Genomic DNA, 23,282 nt, shown 5'->3' on the forward strand with positions numbered 1-23,282 from the left:
GGGTACAAGCTGTAGTAAGAACAGAAGTGAAGACTCATGTGCTGTGAAAGTAAGGCAACACCCAAAAGAAGTTAGGCAAAAGCTAACAAGAAGGTACAAATTAGATAGCTTGATGGTCTTCAGGAAAGTCTGCTATGTGTCCAAAGGCAGAGGTATGAGAGAGCATGGTGTGCCCGAGAGTCGAGAATTGTGAAGCTCTTCAATATTGTTTGAGTATAGAATGTGAAGTAGTAAATAGCAGTAGGTGAGGCAGAATGGGGATAGAGGGAATGATTGATAGAACAGGATGTCAGGGGAGACCAGAGGGTATGGGGTAAGTAGGCAGATATATGCATTAGTCCAGGAGAGTAGATAGGACACCATTTTTGGTGTCATCAGAGGTGAGGGTGTGAAAGGAGTCAAGACAGAGAGTAGTTCATAGATGGGGACAGGAAAGGTGGGGAATCCCTGGCATTTAATCTCTCTTTTCTCTTAAATGTAGGAGAGGCAGAGAGATTATTTGCTGGGAATAATCAAGATGGGAATGGAGGAGGGAGCTCGGGGTGCATGGAAAGGATTTGAAATGGGAATTGCTTGGTTACACTGGGGATCCAGATAAGGTTGGAAACCATGAATTTATAGCATGGTATACTAGTGTCACATCATATAAAGTTCTCTAGCCCTAATAACTACCTCTTTAGGAAGCACAGGTTAAAAGAAATTCAGCATGTACCCATAGACAAAATTCAGTAGCAATCACATTTTTAAAAATTTATTGTTTAATGTTTATTCACTTTTGAGAGAGAGACCAGGGGAGGGGTCGAGAGAGGGGGGGGGAGAGAGAGAGAGTGAGAGACAGACAGACAGACAGACAGACATAGAATCCAAAGCAGGCTCCAGGCTCTGAGTTGTCAGCACAGAGCCCGATGCGGAGCTTGAACTCAACAGCAGTGAGATCATGACCTGAACCCCAGTCAGATACCCAACCAACTGAGCCATCTAGGTGCCCCCAGCAATCACATTTCTTAAAGCTTCTTCTAGAAAAAAATTGGTGGTTAACTAGATTTCTTGCTAATGAGTCAGTTATTCAGTATTTACTGAGTGGCTATTCAAGTAGAACTTAAATTGTTAGGTGACCATTAAGCTAAATTTTTTATAAATCTTGTTACTGAATTCACACAACTACCATTTTAAATAGCTGTTGTTTCCCAACTTTTAGAGACAGCTGAAGATACTTGTTCAGGGACATGCAGCCAGTGTGACATGGTTGAGTTTAGAATGGAGTTGTGTCTGATTCCAGTCCCTTTCCTTTCAGTATGTTGTTCTACACATTATGGGGGGCACAAGAGTAGAGAAGAGAAGTCCTTCCTTGAAAGGGTTTCCACTCTTGGTTTCTTTGCTGATTCATGTTTACCGGATGAGTTCCGACTTTTGCATTAATCAGTGCTTTGCCTAATGGGGACCTTTCCATTTGCAATGTCATGGAAAATATCAGAAAAAATAAATACTGTTCTTGCTCTTTATGGGAAATTAGTAAAAACAAAACAAAACAAAAAATAAAACCTGACTTTAACAGGAAAGAGTTGTATGCAGGATTGTGGAAATGGCATGCAGTTTCCCAGGCATCTGATGATTTGCAATGCTCCTCACAGGTCATTGGGCTGACTGCCTCGGTTGGCATTGGGGATGCCAAAAGCACAGCAGAAGCCGTGGAATATATCTGCAGACTGTGTGCTTCTCTTGACACATCAGTGATAGCAACAGTCAAAGACAACTTGGAGGAACTGGAAGAAATTGTTTATAAGCCCCAAAAGTGTAAGTGGAATCCCATAGCGTGCCCTTTAGGACTTTGTTACCCTCCGCGTTTCCTAGTTCAGAGCCATTTGGATGAATACTGAGTTTTTACCTTTTCCGTTTAGTGGAAAATATTTAACCTCAAACTTGGGAAATAATTACATTTCACAGCTGTCTCCTTAGCTGAGCTGTATCCCCAGGCAGTGGACAAACCTCAGGAGGGGACTGTCCTAAAACAAACATTCTTACTCTTCAGTTTGATAAAATTCTTTTTTTTTTTGGTTTTGTGTTTTTGATAAAGTTCTTATAAAGATACTAACAATGAGGCATGATGAGAAAAATCACAGCATGTAGGGACGCCTGGGTGGCTCAGTTGGTTAAGCATCCAACTTCGGCTTAGGTCATGATCTCACAGTCTGTGAGTTCGAGCCCCGCATCAGGCTCTGTGCTGACAGCTCAGAGCCTGGAGCTTGCTTTTGATTCTGTGTCTCCCTCTCTCTCTGCCCCTGCCCCATTCATGCTCTGTCTCTCTCTATCAAAAAATGAATAAACGTTAAAAAAATTTTGTTTTAAAAATTAAAATCACAGCATGTAAATGGCTAAGAGCTGGGCTCAGCCCTTCCCTGTGTTGCATGCCTGAGGAGGAGACTGTGTGGTCATTTATTATTTGAGTATGGATGTGATGATTTGGGTTGAAAGGAAATTAATCTGAATTCATTGTATTTTTCCTCAGCAGATCAGTATTTGATTTTTTAAAAAAGATTTGAGTAGCAAATGTTTATTAAATTACAATGCTATACCGACCCAACAAGGAAGAGAGGAAGAGGAGACATATATACCTTTCTCTTTGCTTTGGGGATAGTGTATGACTGTATAAGGCAGAACAAACAGACATGAGATAGCCAGAGAGGGGCAGTTAAGTTCCCTTCTGGGAACTGCCTGTAAGGATTTTAGGGAAGGCACCTAATCTAAACTTTTTAGTATCAAGTACAAATTTCTTTAAAATCCAGTCCCTCTGCCCTCTGTGCTTCATCTCCTCCCCCTCCCATAAGCCCAACCTTGTCACATTCCTCTGGGCTCCTCAAGTGCATCGTGTGCTTTCTCCTTTCCTCTTCCCCTATTTACCCCACAACATTTCCTCCTTTGGAAGGATTAGAGATTCTTTTTCTTGTGCTCCATGATACCTTGCACATAGTTATTGTTATAGCACTGTACTGTGCTATATTACTGTGCAAATTACTGTTGTTATTTGGCTACACATATTTCTCCCCTAAGAACACAGACCTCTCTGGACCACAGAGTGTGTTCCTTTCAACTGTTTATCACCAGAACATGGCATATGGTAGGCAGGGAATAAGTTTCTGCTGAAACAATGCAATAATGAATTTTAGGAACAATGTGAACACTTCTGAGGGTTGGGTGGGAAAGGAGAAGATCAAAGAAGAGAGACTGAAAAAGTGTTGTATTTGCAGATATAAGATTGATACCAGCCTTGTCAAAGTAGAGTTGAGTAATAAGAAAACCAGAGTGAGAAGTCAGATTAGACCCAGACCATGAAAAATGAAGATGTTAGAATCTGTGCATTAAGCATTAGGGAGCTATTGCAAGGTTTCTGAAGATTTGATATATCATTTAGACTACCTGCCTGTGAGCTTGGGGCCTTAGATCTTACAGAAGAAATAACAGAGGCAGAGAAAGGTGTGCAGATGCCTACTTTGAAGTATGATGTGTTCTTCCTGAAAAATACTCACTTTACTCTGATGGCTCTAGTTTTCAGGAAAGTGGAATCACGGACCACTGACAGATTTAAATGCATCATCTCTCAGCTGATGAGGGAAACAGAGAGTCTGGCAAAGAGTATCTTTGACGAAATCGGTACCATAACTCTCGGTGAGATAAATCTCATTTTGCGTTCTCTCCACTTAGGAATAGCCATGTATTATTCCCTAGTGTCTTTTTGCATTCTCTTCAGTTCAGACAGTGTCAAGACTATATCAAGAGGTTAGCCTTCTTGATTATAGGTTATTGAGGAACCTTAAAATTCCTTCTTTAGTCTCGTTTTTTTTTTAATCCAAAGTAAATCTGTGTTGACTTACATACCTGAAAAATACCATATTTCAATCAATTCATGACTTTCTTAATCTCTGCAATTAGCTTTCTGTTCTTCCTACTTATATGAAAATATAAATTCCCTATTTATATGAAACCACCATTTCCCTGATGGATCAGATTGAAACAGGAGGTGACCTTTGATTCTTTGTTCTTCTGAGACTTTCTCACGAAGTCACCCAAGTTCTCTTCTTCTCTTTTGTTCTTTCATTCATTCACCAGATATTCATTGTGCTAGCTAATGGGAATAACAAGGTTAAAGACATAGTCCCAACCTTGGGGAATTCACAGTCAAATAATGAGAATCAGATGCAGGGGGCTTCCACACAGCAGGGCAGAGGTACACACTGGGTGCCGTGGGAGCGCGTTGGGAACTTTGGCCTAGAGTGGGCTGCAGGGAAAGCTCTCTGGGATGGGATGATGCCTGAGACAATCTTGAAGCTTGAGGCCAAGTTAAGAAAGAGACAAGTGAGATTGAAAAGGTGTCAGGCATTGAAGGAAGAGAATGTTTTAGGAACTGCAAGCATCTCATGGTGCTCGTAATACATGAGTAGTAGAAAGGAGTGAGTAGAAAGAGGCAGGGGCCAGACAGGGAAAGACTTGGTAGGACTGAGTTTGACTTTCTCCTAAAAGCAGTGCAAAGCACCTGAAGATTTTAAACTGATGGATGAGGTGATAAGGATACCAGTGAACAAAGAGGGCCAAACAGAGGCAGTCAAGACAGGTTGGTAGAGGGAGGAGGCTTGTGCAGAGCCCTGCAAACAGGAAGTATTCAGATTTCATGGCCAGCTGGCTTCGGATGGGAGTGGGGGTGACTTCCACTGGGCTTCTGGCTTGTGCACTTGGAGGTACACCGGTGGGTAGTGCTGCTTCCACCACTAGGAGCAGCTCTGGAGATGCTGAATTTGTGAGTTCACCTTTTTCACACTTACTTTACTTTTTTTTCTCTTCTCTTTTTCTTTCACAGCTTGCTTTAGGACTTAATCTCACAGCTGGCTGGCTGGCTTACCCACCCCTACTCATTTCTCCATTCAACCCGCCATTACCTGGTTGGTCTTTCTGAAATACCAGTTTGATCGTGTCAGTATCCTGCTTGAATCTCTCTGCCTTACAAGCAAAGGCCTCTAAGCCTCTGACCTGCCAGTCTGATCCCTGCCTGCACACTCTGGTTCTACTTATCTCTCCAGTTTTATCTGCCACTCCTTCCATACTTGAATCCTTTGATTTAGCAGTTCCTTAAACATGCTCATTCACTCATCATTCACCTGGTCCTAGGCCATATGCCAGGTGATGGGAATATAGCATGGACCCTGAGATACAGCTCCTACCCTTGTGGTATTTCCAGTGTAATGTGTAAGGCCAAAATTAGATAAGTAATAATAAAACAACAGGATAGGGGTAGGTGGGTGGTGGTGGTAAGGTGTGTTTCAGGCAGAGGAAACAGTGTGTGCAACAGCCAGGAAAGTGGAGCAAGTATGTGGATTTCCACTAGTCTTGTCAACTACTGGAGATAAGAATCAGAAACAGGCAGGGGTGCCTGGGTGGCTCAGTCAGTTAAGTGTCTGACCTCAGCTCAGCTCATGGTCTCACAGTTTGTGAGTTCGAGTCCCGTGTCAGGTTCTGTGCTGACAGCTCAGAGCCTGGGGCCTGCTTCAGATTCTGTCTCCCTCTGTCTCTGCCCCTCCCCTGCTCACACTCGGTCCATCTCAAAAATAAATAAATATTTTTAAAAATTAAAAAAAAAAAAGAATTAGAAGTAGTCAGAGACTAGATCACAGAGGATCCTGGGAGCCAGGTAGGATCTGGCCAGAGGAATCCCCTAAAGCCTTTTAAGCAGTGGGGTAGCATAGTGTCTCATCTGCAGTTTTGCGAACCCACTCTAGCTGCTGAGTGGGCAGTAGATTGGAGGGAACAAAGCAAGAAGTAGGGAGATGAGTTAAGAGGCTGTCACATTATCCAGGAACATTATGATGTGATTAAACTGGGGAAGTAGCAGAAGGGCAGAGAGACATGAATTTCTACCTTCTTATTCCTCCCACCTCTAATTCTCTACCTCCACCTTTTCCCCAGTCCATATCCTATCAGCAGTTCATTTCCACATTGCTTAACTCATTTTCACACCCACCCATGTTCAAGAAATACTTGTTAATTCATCTGGCCACCTTGTTTATAGTTGGGGCTGGGAAAGAAGCATGTAAGTGCTACTTGTCTGAGTAGCCTCCTTTGTTCCTCCTGTTAAACATGAAAGGGTGAGAGGAGCAATTTAACTCAGAAATATAGCTCTTGCCTGTGAGTTTTATTATACTGTGCTCTTAACAGGGAGACCTGGAGATTCAATCCCGGAATAACTCACAGACTGAGCCGCTTGAGATCAGGCTTCGGTCTTCTACATCCTTTTACCCCCCAGGACCCTGCACAGAGCCTGGACCACAGCATATGCTCAATGCTTAGACCAAGCAACTGAGATGAGGCATAGCTTAGGAGATGCACACATACAGAAGCATCCATGACAAGCTCTTTGCTCAGCCCTGTGAGTGATGCTGTGGAGATCAGATGGCTTCAGTTTACAGCAAGGCAGAATAGACTGTGTTGAGTTCTTTCTCTCCTGCTTTTAAATATCCTCCTGATGAAGCTCATGAGACCTGTTATTTTTATTCACTACTTCATTTTTAAAAGCAAAGTTAGATATCTTCATGTCCATTGTTTTACTTCTGGGCTTCTTTGGTTGTTAGCTCACAAAGCTGGTAAGATTTGGGTATCAGACACACCTGGATTTGCATTCCTGCACTCCCCCATGTACTAGCTATGTCACTTTGGATAAACTACTTTGCTTTTCTGAGCTTTGGTTTCCTCACCTGTAAAATGTAACCTCTACCTTACAGATTTGTGAAAATGAAATAAGGAGTACTTTGATTTCTTGGTGCAGAGTATTCAGTAAGCAATCATATGCAAACACAGATATACTGCTGCTGAAAACTATTTCAGGAGGAATATTCTGTTTACAGAGAGTAAGAAAAAAATTAGGTGGGGGGGCACCTGGGTGGCTCAGTTGGTTAAGTGTCCAACTTTGGCTCAGGTCATAACCTCGCGGTTCGTGAGTTCAAGCCCTGTGTAGGGCTCTGTGCTGACAGCTCATAGCCTGGAGCCTGCTTCAGATTCTGTGTGTCCCTCGCTCTCTGCCCCTCCCCTACTCATGCTCTCTCTCTCTCAAAAATAAATAAACATTTAAAAAAACTTAAAATACATTTTTAATAAAAAAAAGAAAATTAGAGGGTGAGGCATGCTTAGAACTTTAAATGGCTGATCATATGGCATAATGAAAACTTTTTTCTTCTTCCAGAAGGTATATCTCAAATTCAAAATAGGGAATTTGGAACGCAGAAATATGAACAATGGATCGTTACTGTTCAGAAAGCATGCACGGTGTTTCAGTTGCCTGACAAAGATGAAGAGAGCAGGATTTGTAAAGCACTGTTTTTGTACACTTCCCATTTGCGGGTATGTGGCTTCTTTGCAAAAGTGTATTTTAGTTTTAGCACCTCACTGGGAGCTTTGCTCTGGTAGCTGAGAGAACATCAACTTTTCACCCTGTTTCAAGAGCTCACTTAGGAACTTTCCAAAAGGTTCTTATGAAGCAAACTTTAAAGTTACCCCATTTAGCATCTTCTCTGCCTACTGAAACTTAACACTAGTAGAAACAGGATGGAAACAAAGGCTGGGATTCTATGTCATGCCTCTAGCATTGCTATGATTGACATGATTGAAAGAAATTGGGGGATGATGACCATTATTGTAGATATGTGATTGGTGACAGTCATCTTGAAAGTTCATTAGGTGACTCCTGCTACCTTATCTTGAGCATATGTTTTCTTACCTTTGGCAAAGCCACAGGCTCAGAAATCCAGAGTCTTTGGTTGCTTACTGGTTAACCAAGAAGTTGAGAAACAACCATCACCTCTGCTCATCATGCCATTGAAAGTATTTAAAAATGCACTCAGTCTGTATGCATTTTTGGAATTTAATGAATTTAGTTGAATATTTGGTGTAGGTGGTCAGCACCATCATTCTGAACAGGTGCAGTTGCAATTCAGTGATGGCTTTGGATGTATGAAGAGATTAAGTCGAATGTCTGAATCATGAGGCAAGTTGATGTGGAAATTGATTTGCTCTTGTTCTTGTTCTTTAATCTTTGACATGGATTTTTCTTGTAATTTCCTCTTTCTCTTCCAAGGTGGAATTCTAAATTCAAAATGATCCTAATTAATGTATGATTCTAGCTAATTCAGATTTTAAAACAATATTTGGTTCAAAGGTTTTATTGCAGTTCCATTGGAGCCATTCATCTTAAAAAACTAAGTTGGAATAGATTTGAGAAAAGTTTATTTTGCCCCTCCCCTACTCACGCTAAGTACAGCTAATTGAATTTTAGTACAGTGAATGCATTAGGCATTGGAGACACACTGAAACCCAGTTTTCATTTTCAACAGAAATATAATGATGCCCTCATTATCAATGAGCATGCGCGAATGAAAGATGCTCTGGATTACTTGAAAGACTTCTTCACCAACGTCCGAGCGGCAGGATTTGATGAGATTGAGCAAGATCTCACTCGGAGATTTGAAGGTGGGTGGTGTTTCTAGAGGAGGAAGCCGTTGGAACCTGGTGACTCCAGTGGCAGCATACTTACGTTGCGTTATATTTAGTGTGCAGTGATGCTCAGGGAGTTGATCAAGAAGATCTTATGTAGATAGGACTATGAATCATCAGTGAAATGTGGTACTTAAGGAAAAAAATCCGTTGCTTAACATTATTTCTTTTTTTTTTTTTTTTTTTTTTTTTTACATTTTTAATTTATTTTTGGGACAGAGAGAGACAGAGCATGAACAGGGGAGGGGCAGAGAGAGAGGGAGACACAGAATCGGAAACAGGCTCCAGGCTCCGAGCCATCAGCCCAGAGCCTGACACGGGGCTCGAACTCACGGACCGCGAGATCGTGACCTGGCTGAAGTCGGACGCTTAACCGACTGCACCACCCAGGCGCCCCTAACATTATTTCTTCTTGTTAAGAAGTAAAATAGGGGGCGCTTGGGTGGCTCAGCGGTCAAGCGTCTGACTTCTGCTCAGGTCATGATCTCACGGTCCGTGAGTTCGTGCCCCGCGTCGGGCTCTGTGCTGACGGCTCAGAGCCTGGAGCCTGCTTCAGATTCTGTGTCTCCCTCTCTCTGACCCTCCCCCATTCATGCTCTGTCTCTCTCTGTCTCAAAAATAAATAAACATTAAAAAAAAGAAGTAAAATAGGATTTGCGAAGTATACATCCCATAGAAATTATAATAGGTAGTAGCATTTTTTTTTGGTTTAACTTTTAGTAATTTTACAAAGGTTTAAAAATAAAAAAAAGTGTTCAGTGGTAATCAGCATACTATAATTTGTATGTACTTCTATACAGAAGAAAACCAAAATCGCCCATAATCCTACTGCTCTCATATTTAGAAAAATATAGGAAAATTTTAAATGAAAAGTAAGTCCTTCTCCCTCTCTCTTATTTTGGCTTATAGGAAAGTATTTAGTATACATATGTGTAGCTCAGTTGTGTGCTGCTAAACATTGGGCAACCAGCTCTCTGGGGCAAAAATAAATATGCATTTATTGCTACATTTAATGTTACATTAAAGCAGTGGTTATTGCTCTTAAAATTCTGGTCAAGGATTGAGAGATTAACTACTTGAACTCTAGCTAATGGTCACAGTGTGTTCTAAATTCTAGAATTTGTAAGCCATTTATAGAATGTTCCCCTTTTGCAGAAAAGCTGCAGAAACTGGAAAGCGTTTCTATGGATCCCAGCAATGAGAACCCAAAACTCAAAGATCTCTGCTTCATCTTGCAAGAGGAGTACCACTTAAACCCAGAGAGTAGAACCATCCTCTTTGTGAAAACCAGAGCACTTGTGGATGTAAGCTTCTTTCTTCTTGTGGATTACACATCGACCTAGCACCGTTTTATTGAAAAGATTGTCCTTTCCTCACTGCTCTGTAATCAGGCACCTGTATATGTGTGGGCTGTTTCTGGGCTATTCTGTTCTGATTATCTCTTTGTTTATCCTTAAATTAATACCTCACTGTTTTGACCAATAGTTTCTAGTAAGTCTTCGTACCTGTAGAGCAAGGACTTCATATTTTTTATTTTTATTTTTATTTATTTTTATTTAAAAAAAAAATTTTTTTTTTTCCAACGTTTTTTTTTTAATTTATTTTTGGGACAGAGAGAGACAGAGCATGAACGGGGGAGGGGCAGAGAGAGAGGGAGACACAGAGTCGCAAACAGGCTCCAGGCTCCGAGCCGTCAGCCCAGAGCCTGACGCGGGTCTCGAACTCACGGGCCGCGAGATCGTGACCTGGGTGAAGTCGGACGCTTAACCGACTGCGCCACCCAGGCGCCCCCTGGACTTCATATTTTTTAAAAATTTTTGGTCAATTTAAAAAACCATAACCATGCTCTGGGCATGTAGTGGTATCTTCCTAGAGTAAATGTTCATTTTACTATATTTGCATCTCAACTAATGCAGTTGAACATTTCTCCATAAACTGATTAGACATCCATATATCTTCTTTGGTGAAGTGTCTCTGCACATCTTTTGCCCATTTTAAAATAGGATCTGATTGGGTTGTTAACATATTATTGTTGAGTGAAAGTTTTTAAAGTATATTCTGACAAAAAAGTCCTCTGTGAGAAATGTGATTTGTATATGTTTTCTTTTGGTCTTTTAATTCTCTTAACAGTATCTTTTATAGATTGAAACTTTTAACTTTTTACAAAGCCTAGTTTATCAATTTTTTCTTTTTGTGGCTTGTGCTTTTGGTATTGTACATAAGAACTCTTTGTTTACCCAAGATCACAAAGATTTTCTTTGTTATCTTCTCGAAGGTTTATAGTTCTGCATTTTACATTTAGGTCTACAATCTATTTTGAGTTATGGGTTGAGATGCTTTTTTTTTCTTTTTTTATGTGGATAGCTAATTATTGCAGCTCTATATGTTGAAAGATCGTCCTTTTTCCATTGAATTGCCTTTGTAACTTAAAAAAAAAATCAGTTGACTGTATTTATACAGGTCTATTCTGGATTCTTGATTCTGTTCCATTCATCTATATCCATCTATCCTTTAACCCATCCCATACTGTCTTGATTAGCTTTATATAGTGTGAGTCCTCCAACTTTTTTCCTTTTTTTGGAATTGTTTTAGCTATCTTCCTTTGCTTTTCCATTTATATTTTAGAATAAGCTCATTCACATGTATGAAAAAATCTGCTGGAATTTTGAATGGGATTGCATTGAATCAACAGATAAAATTGGGGAGAAGTAACATCTTAAAAATATGGAGTCTTCGAATCCATGACCATATTATCTCTCTTTCTTCGTTTATATAGGGCTTCTGTATTAGTATCTGTATTATTGCTGATAAAAAATTACCTCAAAACTTAGTGACTGGTAGTAACAAACATCTATTATCTTATAATACCTATGGATCAGGAGTCTAGAAACCACTCAACTGGATGTTTCCGGCTCAGGCTCTCCCAAGGCTGTAGTCATCTTAAGGCTTTACTTGAGAGGCTCAACTTCCAACCCTAGCCTACATGGCTACCAGCGGGCCTCAGAATCTGTGCTTCTGAGCTCACTCATGTGGGCCTTTTCACAGGGTTGCCTCCGAGAATGACAGCAGGCCTCCTCTAGAGTGAGTGATCGGAGAGAGACTGAGAGAGTGAGCCTAATGTGGAAGTCGTAATCATTTTATAAGATCAACTTGGAAGTGATCATGTCTGCCATGTTTTTATTCATTAGAAGCACGTCAGTGAGTCCAGTTCATACTCGAGGGGATTACACAAGAATCTGAAGACCAGGGCTAGAGATCATTGGGAACCATCTGATGGGCTACCTACCACATCTTTGGTTTCTTTTATCACTGTTTCATTGTTTTCACATATAGATTCTGCACGTGTTTTGTTAGACTTACACCTAAGTGTCAGGTTTTTAATGCTGTTGTATTGTACTTAGTTGCTTGTTGCTGGTGAACAGAAATACAACTGACTTCTGTATATTGATCCTTTGTCCTGAGATCTTGCTAAATTCACTATTAGTTCTACACATTCACTATTCTGAGCATTGCTTTTCTTCATTTAAAAAATATCTTACAGATATTTTTTTGTGTATATTTTGTGTCAGATCACAAAGGTCTTAACCACTACAGTTAATTATTGCATAGAATTCAGTGCCAAAAAGCATTTATTCTCAGGTTTGTCAGAAAACTGTTCACTAACTTAAAGGTTTTTTTTTCTTCTTGCAGTATTTCAGTATTAATACAGATTTTATACAAATAGTGTCCAACTGATAATTGCTTTTGATTTTCAGGCTTTGAAGAAATGGATTGAAGAAAATTCTGAACTCAGCTTTCTAAAACCTGGCATATTGACTGGACGGGGCAAAACAAATCAGAACACAGGTACTTATATATAATGAATTAGAGTTAGTATACTATATATATAAGAATATTTATAATATATTCAAATTCTTTTCTAATACTTATATCAGTCTGGAGAAGTAAAACCAGTAGGAGGTTGTACACACATACATATATACATATATGTGTTGTTTATGTGTGAAACACATATGTTCATAGGCATTTGGGAGTTAGCATACATAGTTGGACTGGCAAAGGAAGTCTGAAATCCATAGAGCAGGTGGTCAGGAGCAGGCCTGACCTCCACAGGCATGAACTGTTTCGAGTCTCTGAGCTCAGGGACTGATGCCGAAGTCCTCTTTCAAAGGGCTGATTGTGGGTCAGGCCAACCAAGGATGAAACGTTTTTCACAACTTAAATGTCAAGTGATTAGGAACTTTTTTTTTTTAATGTTTATTTATTTTTTGAGAGAGAGAGAGACAGAGCAAGAGCAGGGGAGGAGCAGAGAGAGAAGGAGACACAGAATCCGAAGCAGGGTCCAGGCTCTGAGCTGTCAGCACAGAGCCCGACGTGGGGCTCGAACTCACAGACTGTGAGATCATGACCTGAGCCGAAGTCAGACACTTAACTGACTGAGCCACCCAGGCACCCCTGATTAGGGACTTTAATTACATCTGCTAATTCCCCTTACAAAAACACCTAGATCTGTTACTAGGTACTATAGTTCAGCCTAGCCAAGTTGACACATCAGAAAGCCATCACAATGCTCAAATGCCAAAAACTTGTAGACATTTATTCTTCCCATATATCCGGTGGGAAAAACCAGTTGTTTTTTATAATATTGTTTGAGCATGTCACTCTTTTTCTCCAATTCTCAACCAGTAGATTAAGATCAGCTGGAAATAGAAATGTTCTGTTTTTATTTTATTGTTTTTTAAACTATTGATGCTTTTATGTGTATATTTTATAATAAAAAAAAAAAGGTCAGGGGCATCTGGGTAGCTCAGCAGTTGAGCGTCTGACTCTTGATTTCGGCTCAGGTCATGATCTCACATTGTGTGAGTTTGAGCCCCGAGTCGAGCTCTGTGCTGACAGCGTGGATACTGCTTGGGATTCTCTCTTCCTCTCTCTGACCCTCCCCTGCTCACTTCTTTGCTCTCTCTCAAAATAATTAAATAAACTTAAAAAAAAAAAAAAAAGAAAAAGCTCAAGCAGACAATCCTGATATCTAGCTAGGGTGGTTAAAGCATGAAAGGATGCCTCTGTTATTATCCAAGAAGATCTAGTGTGACCAGCCCCCACGTGACATTCTTGCAGCTGTGCTCCCCACCCCTCAGTGACCAGCAGGGACTGGTCTTCACTTCTTTCCTCCTGTTTAGTTTTGTTTATAATAAGCAGTTCCCATCCTGTCAGTCCTCACTCATCACTCTTGCACTTATACAAAGTTTAAACTTCATGAATCTGAAAAGTAAATGCAGATTTTGAAAATTTAGCTTACCAAATGAAGTCCAACGCCAAATTATGGCACTTGGAATTTAAAGTTCTCTGCAATTTGACTCCTACATGAGTTGATTTTCAAACTTTGTTATTTCTTCACAAATAGGCACTCAAAATATTTTCTTGTTTATTCATTTATCCATCCATCATCTATCTATCCATCATCCGTCCATCCACATTTGTTTGGAAATGGTACTCTGTACCAGTCATTGTGCTTATCCAAGTGGCCTTCCCCAACCTCCTAAGACTAGTTGAGGTGTCTCTCCTTCCCATCCCTTAGATCCACTCTGCCTCCATTTCACTGCTCATCACATTGAATTATAGCTTCCTATTTATATTCTTCTTCTATGAGATCCTTATAGGTAAAAATGGACCTTTTAACCATTATATTTTTAGCTGACAAACTATAATTGCTGAGTAAATGTTTGATGAAGAAATGGGTGAACGTTTTGGCCTTAAAATATATCTGCAGATTTTGGCTGCCAACTTTTATGAATTCTATTAATTCAGAGGTGGAGACCATTGAAATTCTTTTTCTTCATAGTATATCCATGACTGAGAACTGCACACTCTTAGGGTCTCAGACTTAAATTCAGGCCTGGTTCTGCCACTAACTAGGCTGTCACTTTATCAAACTTCCAAAGTCTTAAGGTCTTCATCTGTAAAGGGGAGTTAGAACACTTTCCACATCAACCAAAAAGGGCTTTGTGAAGTTCCAGTGAATAAGTAGTTGTGAAACTGTTTTTTCAGCTGTAAAGTCCTGGACACATTCAAAGGCATTATGATTAGTTGTTGATAATTCCCCACCCCTTCCCCCCCAAAAACAAATCAGATGACATGACTGTTATCTCACACAGCTAGTTAGTCCCCCAGCTAGGATTTGAACTCAGGCAGTCTTGTGGCAGAGTCCAAATTGTTAAACACCACCATTATGTCCTCTAAAACAAGGATAAGAATAGGCCCTAGTGCCTAGGGTTGTTTTGACATCATGGATATAAAGCACTTACTTTAGTATTTGACCATGTAGTGAGCATTCCATCACTAGTGGCTATTTTTCAAGGGTAAAGTTCCCTCTTTTGGTGACTTCTAAAATGCCCTTTGACTCTGATGCAGGGATGACACTCCCAGCACAGAAGTGTGCATTGGATGCATTCAGAACTAATGGAGATAAAAAGATTCTGATCGCGACTTCAGTTGCTGATGAAGGCATTGACATTGCTGAGTGCAATTTGGTCATCCTGTATGAGTATGTGGGCAATGTCATCAAAATGATCCAAACTAGAGGTAAGAAGAGCTTTGATGCCATTACTAAGTGACTGCCAGCTTGTCTGATTTGTGAGTGTGTCTGTCATTTAGAAACTTACGTTCGACCAGTCATTGTGCTTCTGGCCTCTTTTACTGACCCTTGTTTGGCACAGTGGACTTTGATATCATTGGCCCTAACAGTGACTTACTTGATCAGGATTGGGGAGTACAATTTTGCCCACTAATATATATCCCATTTTGATTCTTGTGCACAATGAGTACTGTTTAATTGACCTACATTGACTGACATTTATGGAAACAGAATTCCCACTTGGACTGTATATGTATAGCCAACATGTGGACCTCTCATGGTGGTGCTTGTGGTACTGATGGATCCCTGTATTCTAGAAGAAAAACTCCATGGGATTTTTCTGTCTTACCTCAACTAGGTGATCTCCTAAGTAGCCTCTCTTCCTTTTTTCAATTTCCATAACAACAGCGGCCACTTTACTTCCTGAAAAACAGCTTTGGGCATATTACTCCCCTGCATAGGAACTCTAATAGGTCCCAATTTACATGATGTTAAAAAGGTCAAAATCCAGGACCAATTTATCTTTCCGACCTATTTCCCGTTCTTCGCCTTTATTTCATTATCCACTTCTGCCAGCCTGACTTCATCATTGTCTCGTTGTTGAAGAAAGTGCTCATGTACTGCTACTGATAATCTTCATTTTACCTCTTAACCTCTTCCCCTGATTCCGTATCACCTGTCTCTAATTCCCCCAGCTGGCAATAGTTTTTGGAATGCACATAGTCCTTTACAGTGATCTTTCTTATAGCACTTATTATTGCCATCCATATTCTGATGACTGTGAACATATCTATTTTCCCATTTCCCTGAAGGCTTTGAGGGAGGATGTGTTATTTGTCTTAGAGTGCTCGCTCACAGTGTCATCCTGTGGGTTCATATTGGATTGTCTTCAAGGCAGTGTCTCTGATAACATGGCTTCTAATCACCCTGCACCATGGGGACCCCAAGGAAGCCAGTCTAGTGTGGGCTCTTAGTTTAACATGTAGTTTAATATTCAGGTATATACCTGCATTGGAGCCCATGCTCTAACAGCTCACCTTTCCTGTGAAAGTGGAGTTCAGTGAACCAAATTTGAATTTTAAGAATACCCTTTTGTTGACTTATTCTCAGATTTACCAGGGTTTTAAGTCAAAGGCACCAAATATTTGTTTTCTGATAGGCAGAGGAAGAGCAAGAGGTAGCAAGTGCTTCCTTCTGACTAGTAATGCTGTTGTAATTGAAAAAGAAAAAATAAATATATACAAAGAAAAAATGATGAATGACTCCATTTCAATGCTTCAGACATGGAATGAAGCAGTATTTAAAGAAAAGGTAAGTCTTTTAATCTGTGTTACTCTTTCAGAATCTGACTGTAATAAAATATGAGCATAGTTGGTACCTTTTATCATATTGCTCTGAGTGTTGCATTAGAACAATAAGTTTATGCTTAAAATTTTGTCCTGCAGTGAACATCGGAGTCATTCTGATTTAAGTCTCAGTGAGATTAAAATACAAATTATTAGTGTTGATACTTGAAGTTTGGTTTTTAGTTAGAAAGGACAAACTGAGTTAGAATGACCCTTAAGTTGGGAGCTCATCTTGAGGACTACATCATAACAGGCAAGACCCTGCCCTCCCCTGTCTTTTCCTCAGGCCCCTCTCTCTGATATCTGGAGTCTTCTGAGAAGAGCTCCCAGTGCACTATGCACGTGGTAAAATGCCTGTTGTGGCTGTGGATAGTAATGTGCACTTTGGAGTGGCATTATCTGTTCAGTTCAGCCTCTTGGTAGTAACCTTCATTTGATTGTAATTTCCTTTATAACCCAGAAGCATGGAACCAGATTGGGGAAAATCAGGAAACATATGCACATGCACACACACATGCACACATGTATGCGCACCCCCACACTTTCTCTAGACCCCTTGTGGAAACTTTGATCCCAGAATCGCTGCCACTTAGGCGATATGTGACCTCAGGCATTAACTCTGTCTCTTAAATCATCGGTCTCCACATTCATAAAGTTAGGAAAGTAATGGTATTTAATTCACAGGGCAGTTTGGGGGATAAAATGGGGTATGTGCATCGCTCAGCACAGTGCCTGGTACAAAGTAAGTGCTCAAAAAACGAGAGTTGTTATGGACAGAGGCATATGGGAGGTAGACTTGACCTTCACAAAGATGAACTTTACATTTCAGTAGACTGACTCCATAATGTCCATATTTTTAAAAAGTTATAATCTCTTTTATCAAGAAAGTTTTAAGAAGTAGTGGTCTAACACTTATTTTAGGACATAAAATCTTAACTTTGTTAATGTTTCCTCATTTTTAAAAAAATGTCTTCCTAAAGCTTAGAGACTAAAATATTTAAAAATACTTCTTCCACAGTTTCATTGAGAATGGCAGGGAAATTTTTTAGTTCCTCTTAATTTTTCTTCTGAATTTTACTGAAGATAAGGGCTTTTCACTGTGCCACCTTCCCATTTTGTAGCATATGGGAATGTTGGCAATAAAAGTTTTAAAACCATAATAGCTTTCATCCCCATGTCCTAATTTTTGTCTCTTCCATTGGGTGACAAGCTGCTTAGATTCCTTTGTGGCAGAAGAAATAGAGTAAAAATCTTCCAGGGGAGATGGAGGCTGGGCCAGACACAGACATTCTTTTGTAGTCAGTGTGCCAGGACAGGAGTGGGATGAGAACAAAACAGGTTAAGTATCAACATGTTGAGTTAGACTGTTGAATCACATTTGGGATTCCCCTCACAGCCATAGAGAACAGGCAGAAATGGTAAAGGATGAGAGGGAGTTTGGGACAAGTGTGGCCAGGACCTGTTGGTAGCTGGTAATTGTGTTGGGGGTGTGTGTGGGAGTTCTGGCTCCCCACAGGGTCTCCCAGACATCACAGGCAAGGGGGTCTACCATTTGGCAGGGCTGAAAGTCATGGCTCCCCTCTTGGCCTTCTCTGACACCATGGGGTGAGAGTGTCAAGGTTCTTCATTACAGCTCTGCAAGTGGAAATTTTGGTGCCCCACTCAGTCTTTGATGGCATGGGTAGGGATGAGGCCACCCTAAAAATAGGTTAGTTATTTGCATATATATATATATTTAGGGGCACTTGGGTGGCTCAGTCAGTGTCTGACTCTGGCTCAGGTCATGATCTCATGGTTCATGAGTTTGAGCCCTGCGTCAGGCTGTGTGTTGACAACTCTGAGCCTGGAGCCTAGTTGGGATTCTGTGTCGTCTCCTCTCTCTCTGCCCCTCCCCTACTCACACTCTCTCTGTGTCAAAAATAAACTTAAAAAAATTTTTTTTAAGTTTATTTTTGAGAGAGAGAGAGAGAGTGTGCGTGCACAAATTGGGGAAGGGCGGAGAGGAAAGAGGGAATCCCAAGCAGGCCTCACGCCATCAGCACGCAAAGCCCAATGCAGGGCCCAAACTCACGAACTGTGAGATCATGACCTGAGCCAAGATCAAGAGTCGGACACTTAACCGACTAGGGGTGCCACCCAGGTGCGCCCCTAGGCCGTAGTTAGTTATTCTGTGATGTTTGGAGTAGAACAGTTAATGTCTGAAAGTTTTTTGGCTTGCTAGGCTGTGCCTTTCCAGGTCCTTTGGCTAGAGAGAGTAGGCTTCTGTTGAGATATTTTTTATTTGTGCCCGTAGGCATTTCTGCTTGCTTGTTTCTTCAGCCCCAAGTCTGGATATATGAGGTGAAAAGAAAACCCAGGGAGTCACCACCATGTTGTTCTACCATGTGTTTCCTAGCTGCCTGCCATCCTCTCTTCAACCTTTGGAATCTTCTTAGGTTTATTTTCTCCATCATGTCCAGGTTCTTAGTTATACTTAGCCATGTCCTGAGGTTTGAAATAGAATGCAGACATACTATATATACATTTCACTTTACTGTAATTCAACAATACTCTCCTATGGTTGGAAGAGGAGAGAAAAAAATTTTTTTAGATGATGGGGACTCTTCTGCCTGCTGTTCCATTTAATGGGTCTCTGCCCTAGAAGTGGGTGTAGTCATGCCTGAAACAGTATATATCATATGTTTATTTGTGAGGGATTTAAAAAATTTTGCCAACCACTAAAGTAGAAAGCATGGTTCAGATGACTATTTTATGGACATCCTTAGTATTTTATGAGCATCTTTGATGAAAAAATTAAAAGACTAATTGGAGGTCACAGTTAAACACTAACAAAGAATTAGGAGAACCATTAAAATAATCTATGGGATTTTTTTTTAAATAAACAGTCAGGTACTGTATGTTCATGGAAGTTGTATATAAATGAATGATTACATACACGTATATGTGTATATATATACCTCCTAGTTGTACACAAATTACACTGATGATGTGGGGTTTTTGTTTGTTTGTTTGTTTGTTTTTTGTGTGTGTTTTTTTGCATGTAGGTTCTCCAGATACAGATTCAAGAAAAAGTCATCAGGGATAGTCAAGGAAAAGTAGAACCTGTACCTGATAAGGAAAATAAAAAACTGCTCTGCAGAAAGTGCAAAGCCTTTGCATGTTACACTGTTGATATCAGAGTGGTGGAGGTAAGCAGCCTTTTTAACAAAGAGCACTGGGTCATTTTTTAGCACTAATTAAAGCTTACTCTTGGTGAGATATTTATAGTCAGACATTATTATTTTTATTGTTTTCATGACCATGGTCAATGTATTTTTAAAAAGCTAAACACGTTTTAATAGGAAATCCTTAACAATAAAGAAGAAAAAGAAGCCACTTAACTAAATATTACATAGCCATTAAAAATGGTTATGCTAAATGAATGGGGTATCTTGGATTCGATCCTAGAGCAGATAAAGAATATTATTATAAAAAGTAGTAAAATCTGTAGTTAATAGTAATGTTCCAATCCTAATTTCTTAGTTTTGACAAATGTACTATGGGGTGTGAGAATTCAGGGAAGCTGGGTGAAGGGTCTACAGGAATCTTCTGGATAATCTTGGAAATTTTTCTGTAAATCTAAAATAATTCCGAAGTAAAGTTTATTAAACAAAATGATCATGAAGCTTATGTATAATGAAAAACTTCTTACAAACTAATGAAGTGGGAAAAATAACAAGGATACAAAATTGGAAATATGCTAGGACTATAGCAGTGTGACATAATAGCAATAATACCACCATCACTACCAGCAACAAAAAAATAAATTTAACTTTGTATAGAAAAAAAGACTAGGGGAAATATCTAAAAGGCATTACTATTTTGCAGTGAGATTCTGTGATATTTTCTACTATTTTATGTTTTCTAAACTTTCTTTTTGGGATAAAATCACTTTTATAACGAAAACAAAATAACTCATTTTAAAAAACAGGTTAGTGGGGCGCCTGGGTGGCGCAGTCGGTTAAGCGTCCGACTTCAACCAGGTCACGATCTCGCGGTCCGTGAGTTCGAGCCCCGCGTCAGGCTCTGGGTTGATGGCTCGGAGCCTGGAGCCTGTTTCCGATTCTGTGTCTCCCTCTCTCTCTGCCCTTTCCCCGTTCATGCTCTGTCTCTCTCTGTCCCAAAAATAAATAAAAAACGTTGAAAAAAAAAAAATTTAAAAAAAAAAAAAAAAAAACAGGTTAGTCTTCTGAATTTTTTTCCCTAATACTTTTGGATAAAACTTTGGATACAAAAATGTCTAAAGACAAAAGTTGGATAGAACTCCATTGCTGCTGATAAAGGGGAGGCTTGTTCAGATGATGAGTTTTCAGGGTTCTCTTTGGGCTTCAGAAAGCTGAAGTCTCTAATCAGTCCCTCTGAGCAAGAAGCATATTAGGGGTGATACTAGCAAGTTCCCATGCCTTTAGGAGTCTGCTTCTTTAGCTATAAAAGGTCCTTTCAGCTCCAATTTGAGTGATTTTTCTGTTGAAATGGTGCTTTATGACTTTTCCCGAGGGGCTGGTGTGTTGGGGTCTGCATTTGTTCTGTACAGTGTGGCCTTTCTGAGGTTTACTCTAAAGTTGACTACAGGCAGAGCCTCTGAACCCTTTAGTCCCCAGCCCTCTTCAGATCCACATTGACCCTTTGCTCTTCTCTGTATCCTTTGGATTTTGCCTGCCAGGTGAATTCAATAAATACTCCCTTTTGTTTCTGAATCAATAAAGGGTATCTATTTTCAGAAGCTCAGTTCCCTGGAAACTTCTTAGTCCTCCTCTTCATGAGATGGCCCCTGTCACTTCACTTGTACCCTGACCCCCACCCTCATCTCCACCCGTGTAACTGGGAGTCAGGCTGCGTGGATTCTGGTCTGGCCTTCAGGTGAATGCGTATTTCCTTCTTACCCCATCTGTAAAATGAGTGGGATCCTACGTGCTCTTCATCTCAGATTAGGGTGGAGCTTTTTTAAATCACGGTTTTGTACTGGTTTTAATGTTGTTATTCAATCCCTTCATCCGTAGGATTGCCACTACACTGTGGTTGGAGATGCTTTCAGGAAGTGCTTTGTGAGTAAACTACACCCCAAACCAAAGAGCTTTGGATATTTTGAGAAGAGAGCAAAGATCTTCTGTGCCAGACCAAACTGCAGCCATGACTGGGGAATCCATGTGAAGTATAAGATATTTGAGATTCCAGTTATAAAAATAGAAAGTTTTGTGGTGGAGGATATTGCAACTGGAGCTCAGAAACTATATGCAAAGTGGAAGGACTTTCATTTTGAGAAGATACCATTTGATGCTAAGGAAATGTCCAAATGACCTGGGTGCCTCATTCTTTAGCTACAGGGGATGGATGACCGACCCTGACTGAAGAAATTAGCCCCAGTGGGTACAATCATGGATTGCTTGTACCATTGTGAAGGTATTTGCCCAAGGCTTGTATTGAACTAAATGTTTAAGGCTTTCTGTAGGCCAATAAAGCTCTTAAGTACTTGGGAAAAATTAAAAAGCCTTAACTTCTTTTCCTATCCTTCCCCTTGCAACTGACCCCCAATGAATATCCAGTAGCCACTGGGTACACATTAGAATGAATGAATGAATGAAAGAAATAAATGTTGAAAGTTTTTTCCATACTTCCCTTTCTTTCCTTAACCTACTACTGTAAACTGACTCTTGCCCTTAATCTACTGACATTGTTCTTGTTAATACCAGTGCCCAATCCATCGGGCACTTCTTAGGCCTTCTCTCTCTTTGATCTCTTTGCTGCTTTTGGCCCTGTTGAGTACTCCTTTCCTGGAACCCCCTCTTGGCTCCTATTTCTGTTAGCTCTGTCCCAGTCTGTGCTGTAGATTCCTCTATGCTTATCTCTTAAATGCTGATAATTCTAAGGGTTCGATAAATATTCATATACATAGATATAGTAGTTACTCATATTTTCTATGTACCAGTGTGTGGCATGTAATCTTAAAATTCTGTAGGACAACTTTTAGTAATGGGATTATGTAGAGGATACAGTACTTCTTGAGAAATTGATTTGTTTTTATAGTTTATTGTACATCTTGCCCTATTAATTTGTTTCCTTAACCCGTGCTGTTGTTCCCTTTGAATAGTCATCTCAAGCCATTTTGTAATAATAGTTGATGGTCAACACTTTGGACTCTGTTCTCAGGTTCCTTGGATGAAACTGAGGAGATAAATTTGGCTGTCCTATCCACTTAAAAAATCAGACTATGTATTCAAGTGGCATTCTTGTGTCATTAAACAAGGTTGGCTGATGCCCTGAGAGTTGTTTGCGGTTTTCCAGACATGGGCACAACTGCCTGAGTTTTGCTGTTTCCATGTAGGCCACGGTATTTTGTGTTCAAGGCAGGGTAGGCTCTGTAATAACTTAAGTATTCTCTAAAACAGATTCAGATTAGTTGTTTGTAATTCACCAGGACCATAAATGGCTTAAACAAACCTTCAAACATCACAAAATGCTAATAATATGTTCAACATCTGTGATTATATAACCCTTTTCATGTAGCACCTGTTTATATCTGAAGGCTATTTGGTGTCCAAGAGACCACCCAAATCAACCCTGAAGTTCAATGGGATAACATGCTTCAGCCACCTCATTCTCCATTTGATCTGGTAAGCAGTTGTGCTGGCCAAGAGTCAGCAAACTTGCCAGTTACATAACTCCTCTTTGGCTTAATTTCTTTCATCTGTAAAACAAGGATAATACACCTACCTGGAAGGGTTAGTGGAGTT

The 23,282-nt window shown here is 40.2% G+C and overlaps 1 protein-coding gene across 4 annotated transcripts in view; it reads left to right on the top strand.

The window, feature by feature from the left end:
• The window catches only part of RIGI (RNA sensor RIG-I), a 41,180-nt gene extending 18,498 nt beyond the window's left edge, over positions 1 to 22,682 (top strand). For all 4 annotated transcript variants that reach the window (XM_058695142.1, XM_058695143.1, XM_058695144.1 and 1 more), the window contains 10 exons: positions 1,632 to 1,794; positions 3,544 to 3,663; positions 7,223 to 7,380; positions 8,370 to 8,505; positions 9,685 to 9,833; positions 12,285 to 12,375; positions 14,944 to 15,114; positions 16,326 to 16,477; positions 19,557 to 19,700; positions 21,552 to 22,682. In XM_058695142.1, the coding sequence (XP_058551125.1) occupies positions 1,632 to 1,794; positions 3,544 to 3,663; positions 7,223 to 7,380; positions 8,370 to 8,505; positions 9,685 to 9,833; positions 12,285 to 12,375; positions 14,944 to 15,114; positions 16,326 to 16,477; positions 19,557 to 19,700; positions 21,552 to 21,848 (1,581 nt within the window). In that variant the 3' untranslated portion in view covers positions 21,849 to 22,682. The remainder of the gene's footprint in view (positions 1 to 1,631; positions 1,795 to 3,543; positions 3,664 to 7,222; positions 7,381 to 8,369; positions 8,506 to 9,684; positions 9,834 to 12,284; positions 12,376 to 14,943; positions 15,115 to 16,325; positions 16,478 to 19,556; positions 19,701 to 21,551) is intronic.
• Positions 22,683 to 23,282: the final 600 nt, after the last annotated feature.

Source organism: Neofelis nebulosa, chromosome 12 (genome assembly GCF_028018385.1).
Source record: "Neofelis nebulosa isolate mNeoNeb1 chromosome 12, mNeoNeb1.pri, whole genome shotgun sequence".
Classification (NCBI taxonomy): domain Eukaryota; kingdom Metazoa; phylum Chordata; class Mammalia; order Carnivora; family Felidae; genus Neofelis; species Neofelis nebulosa.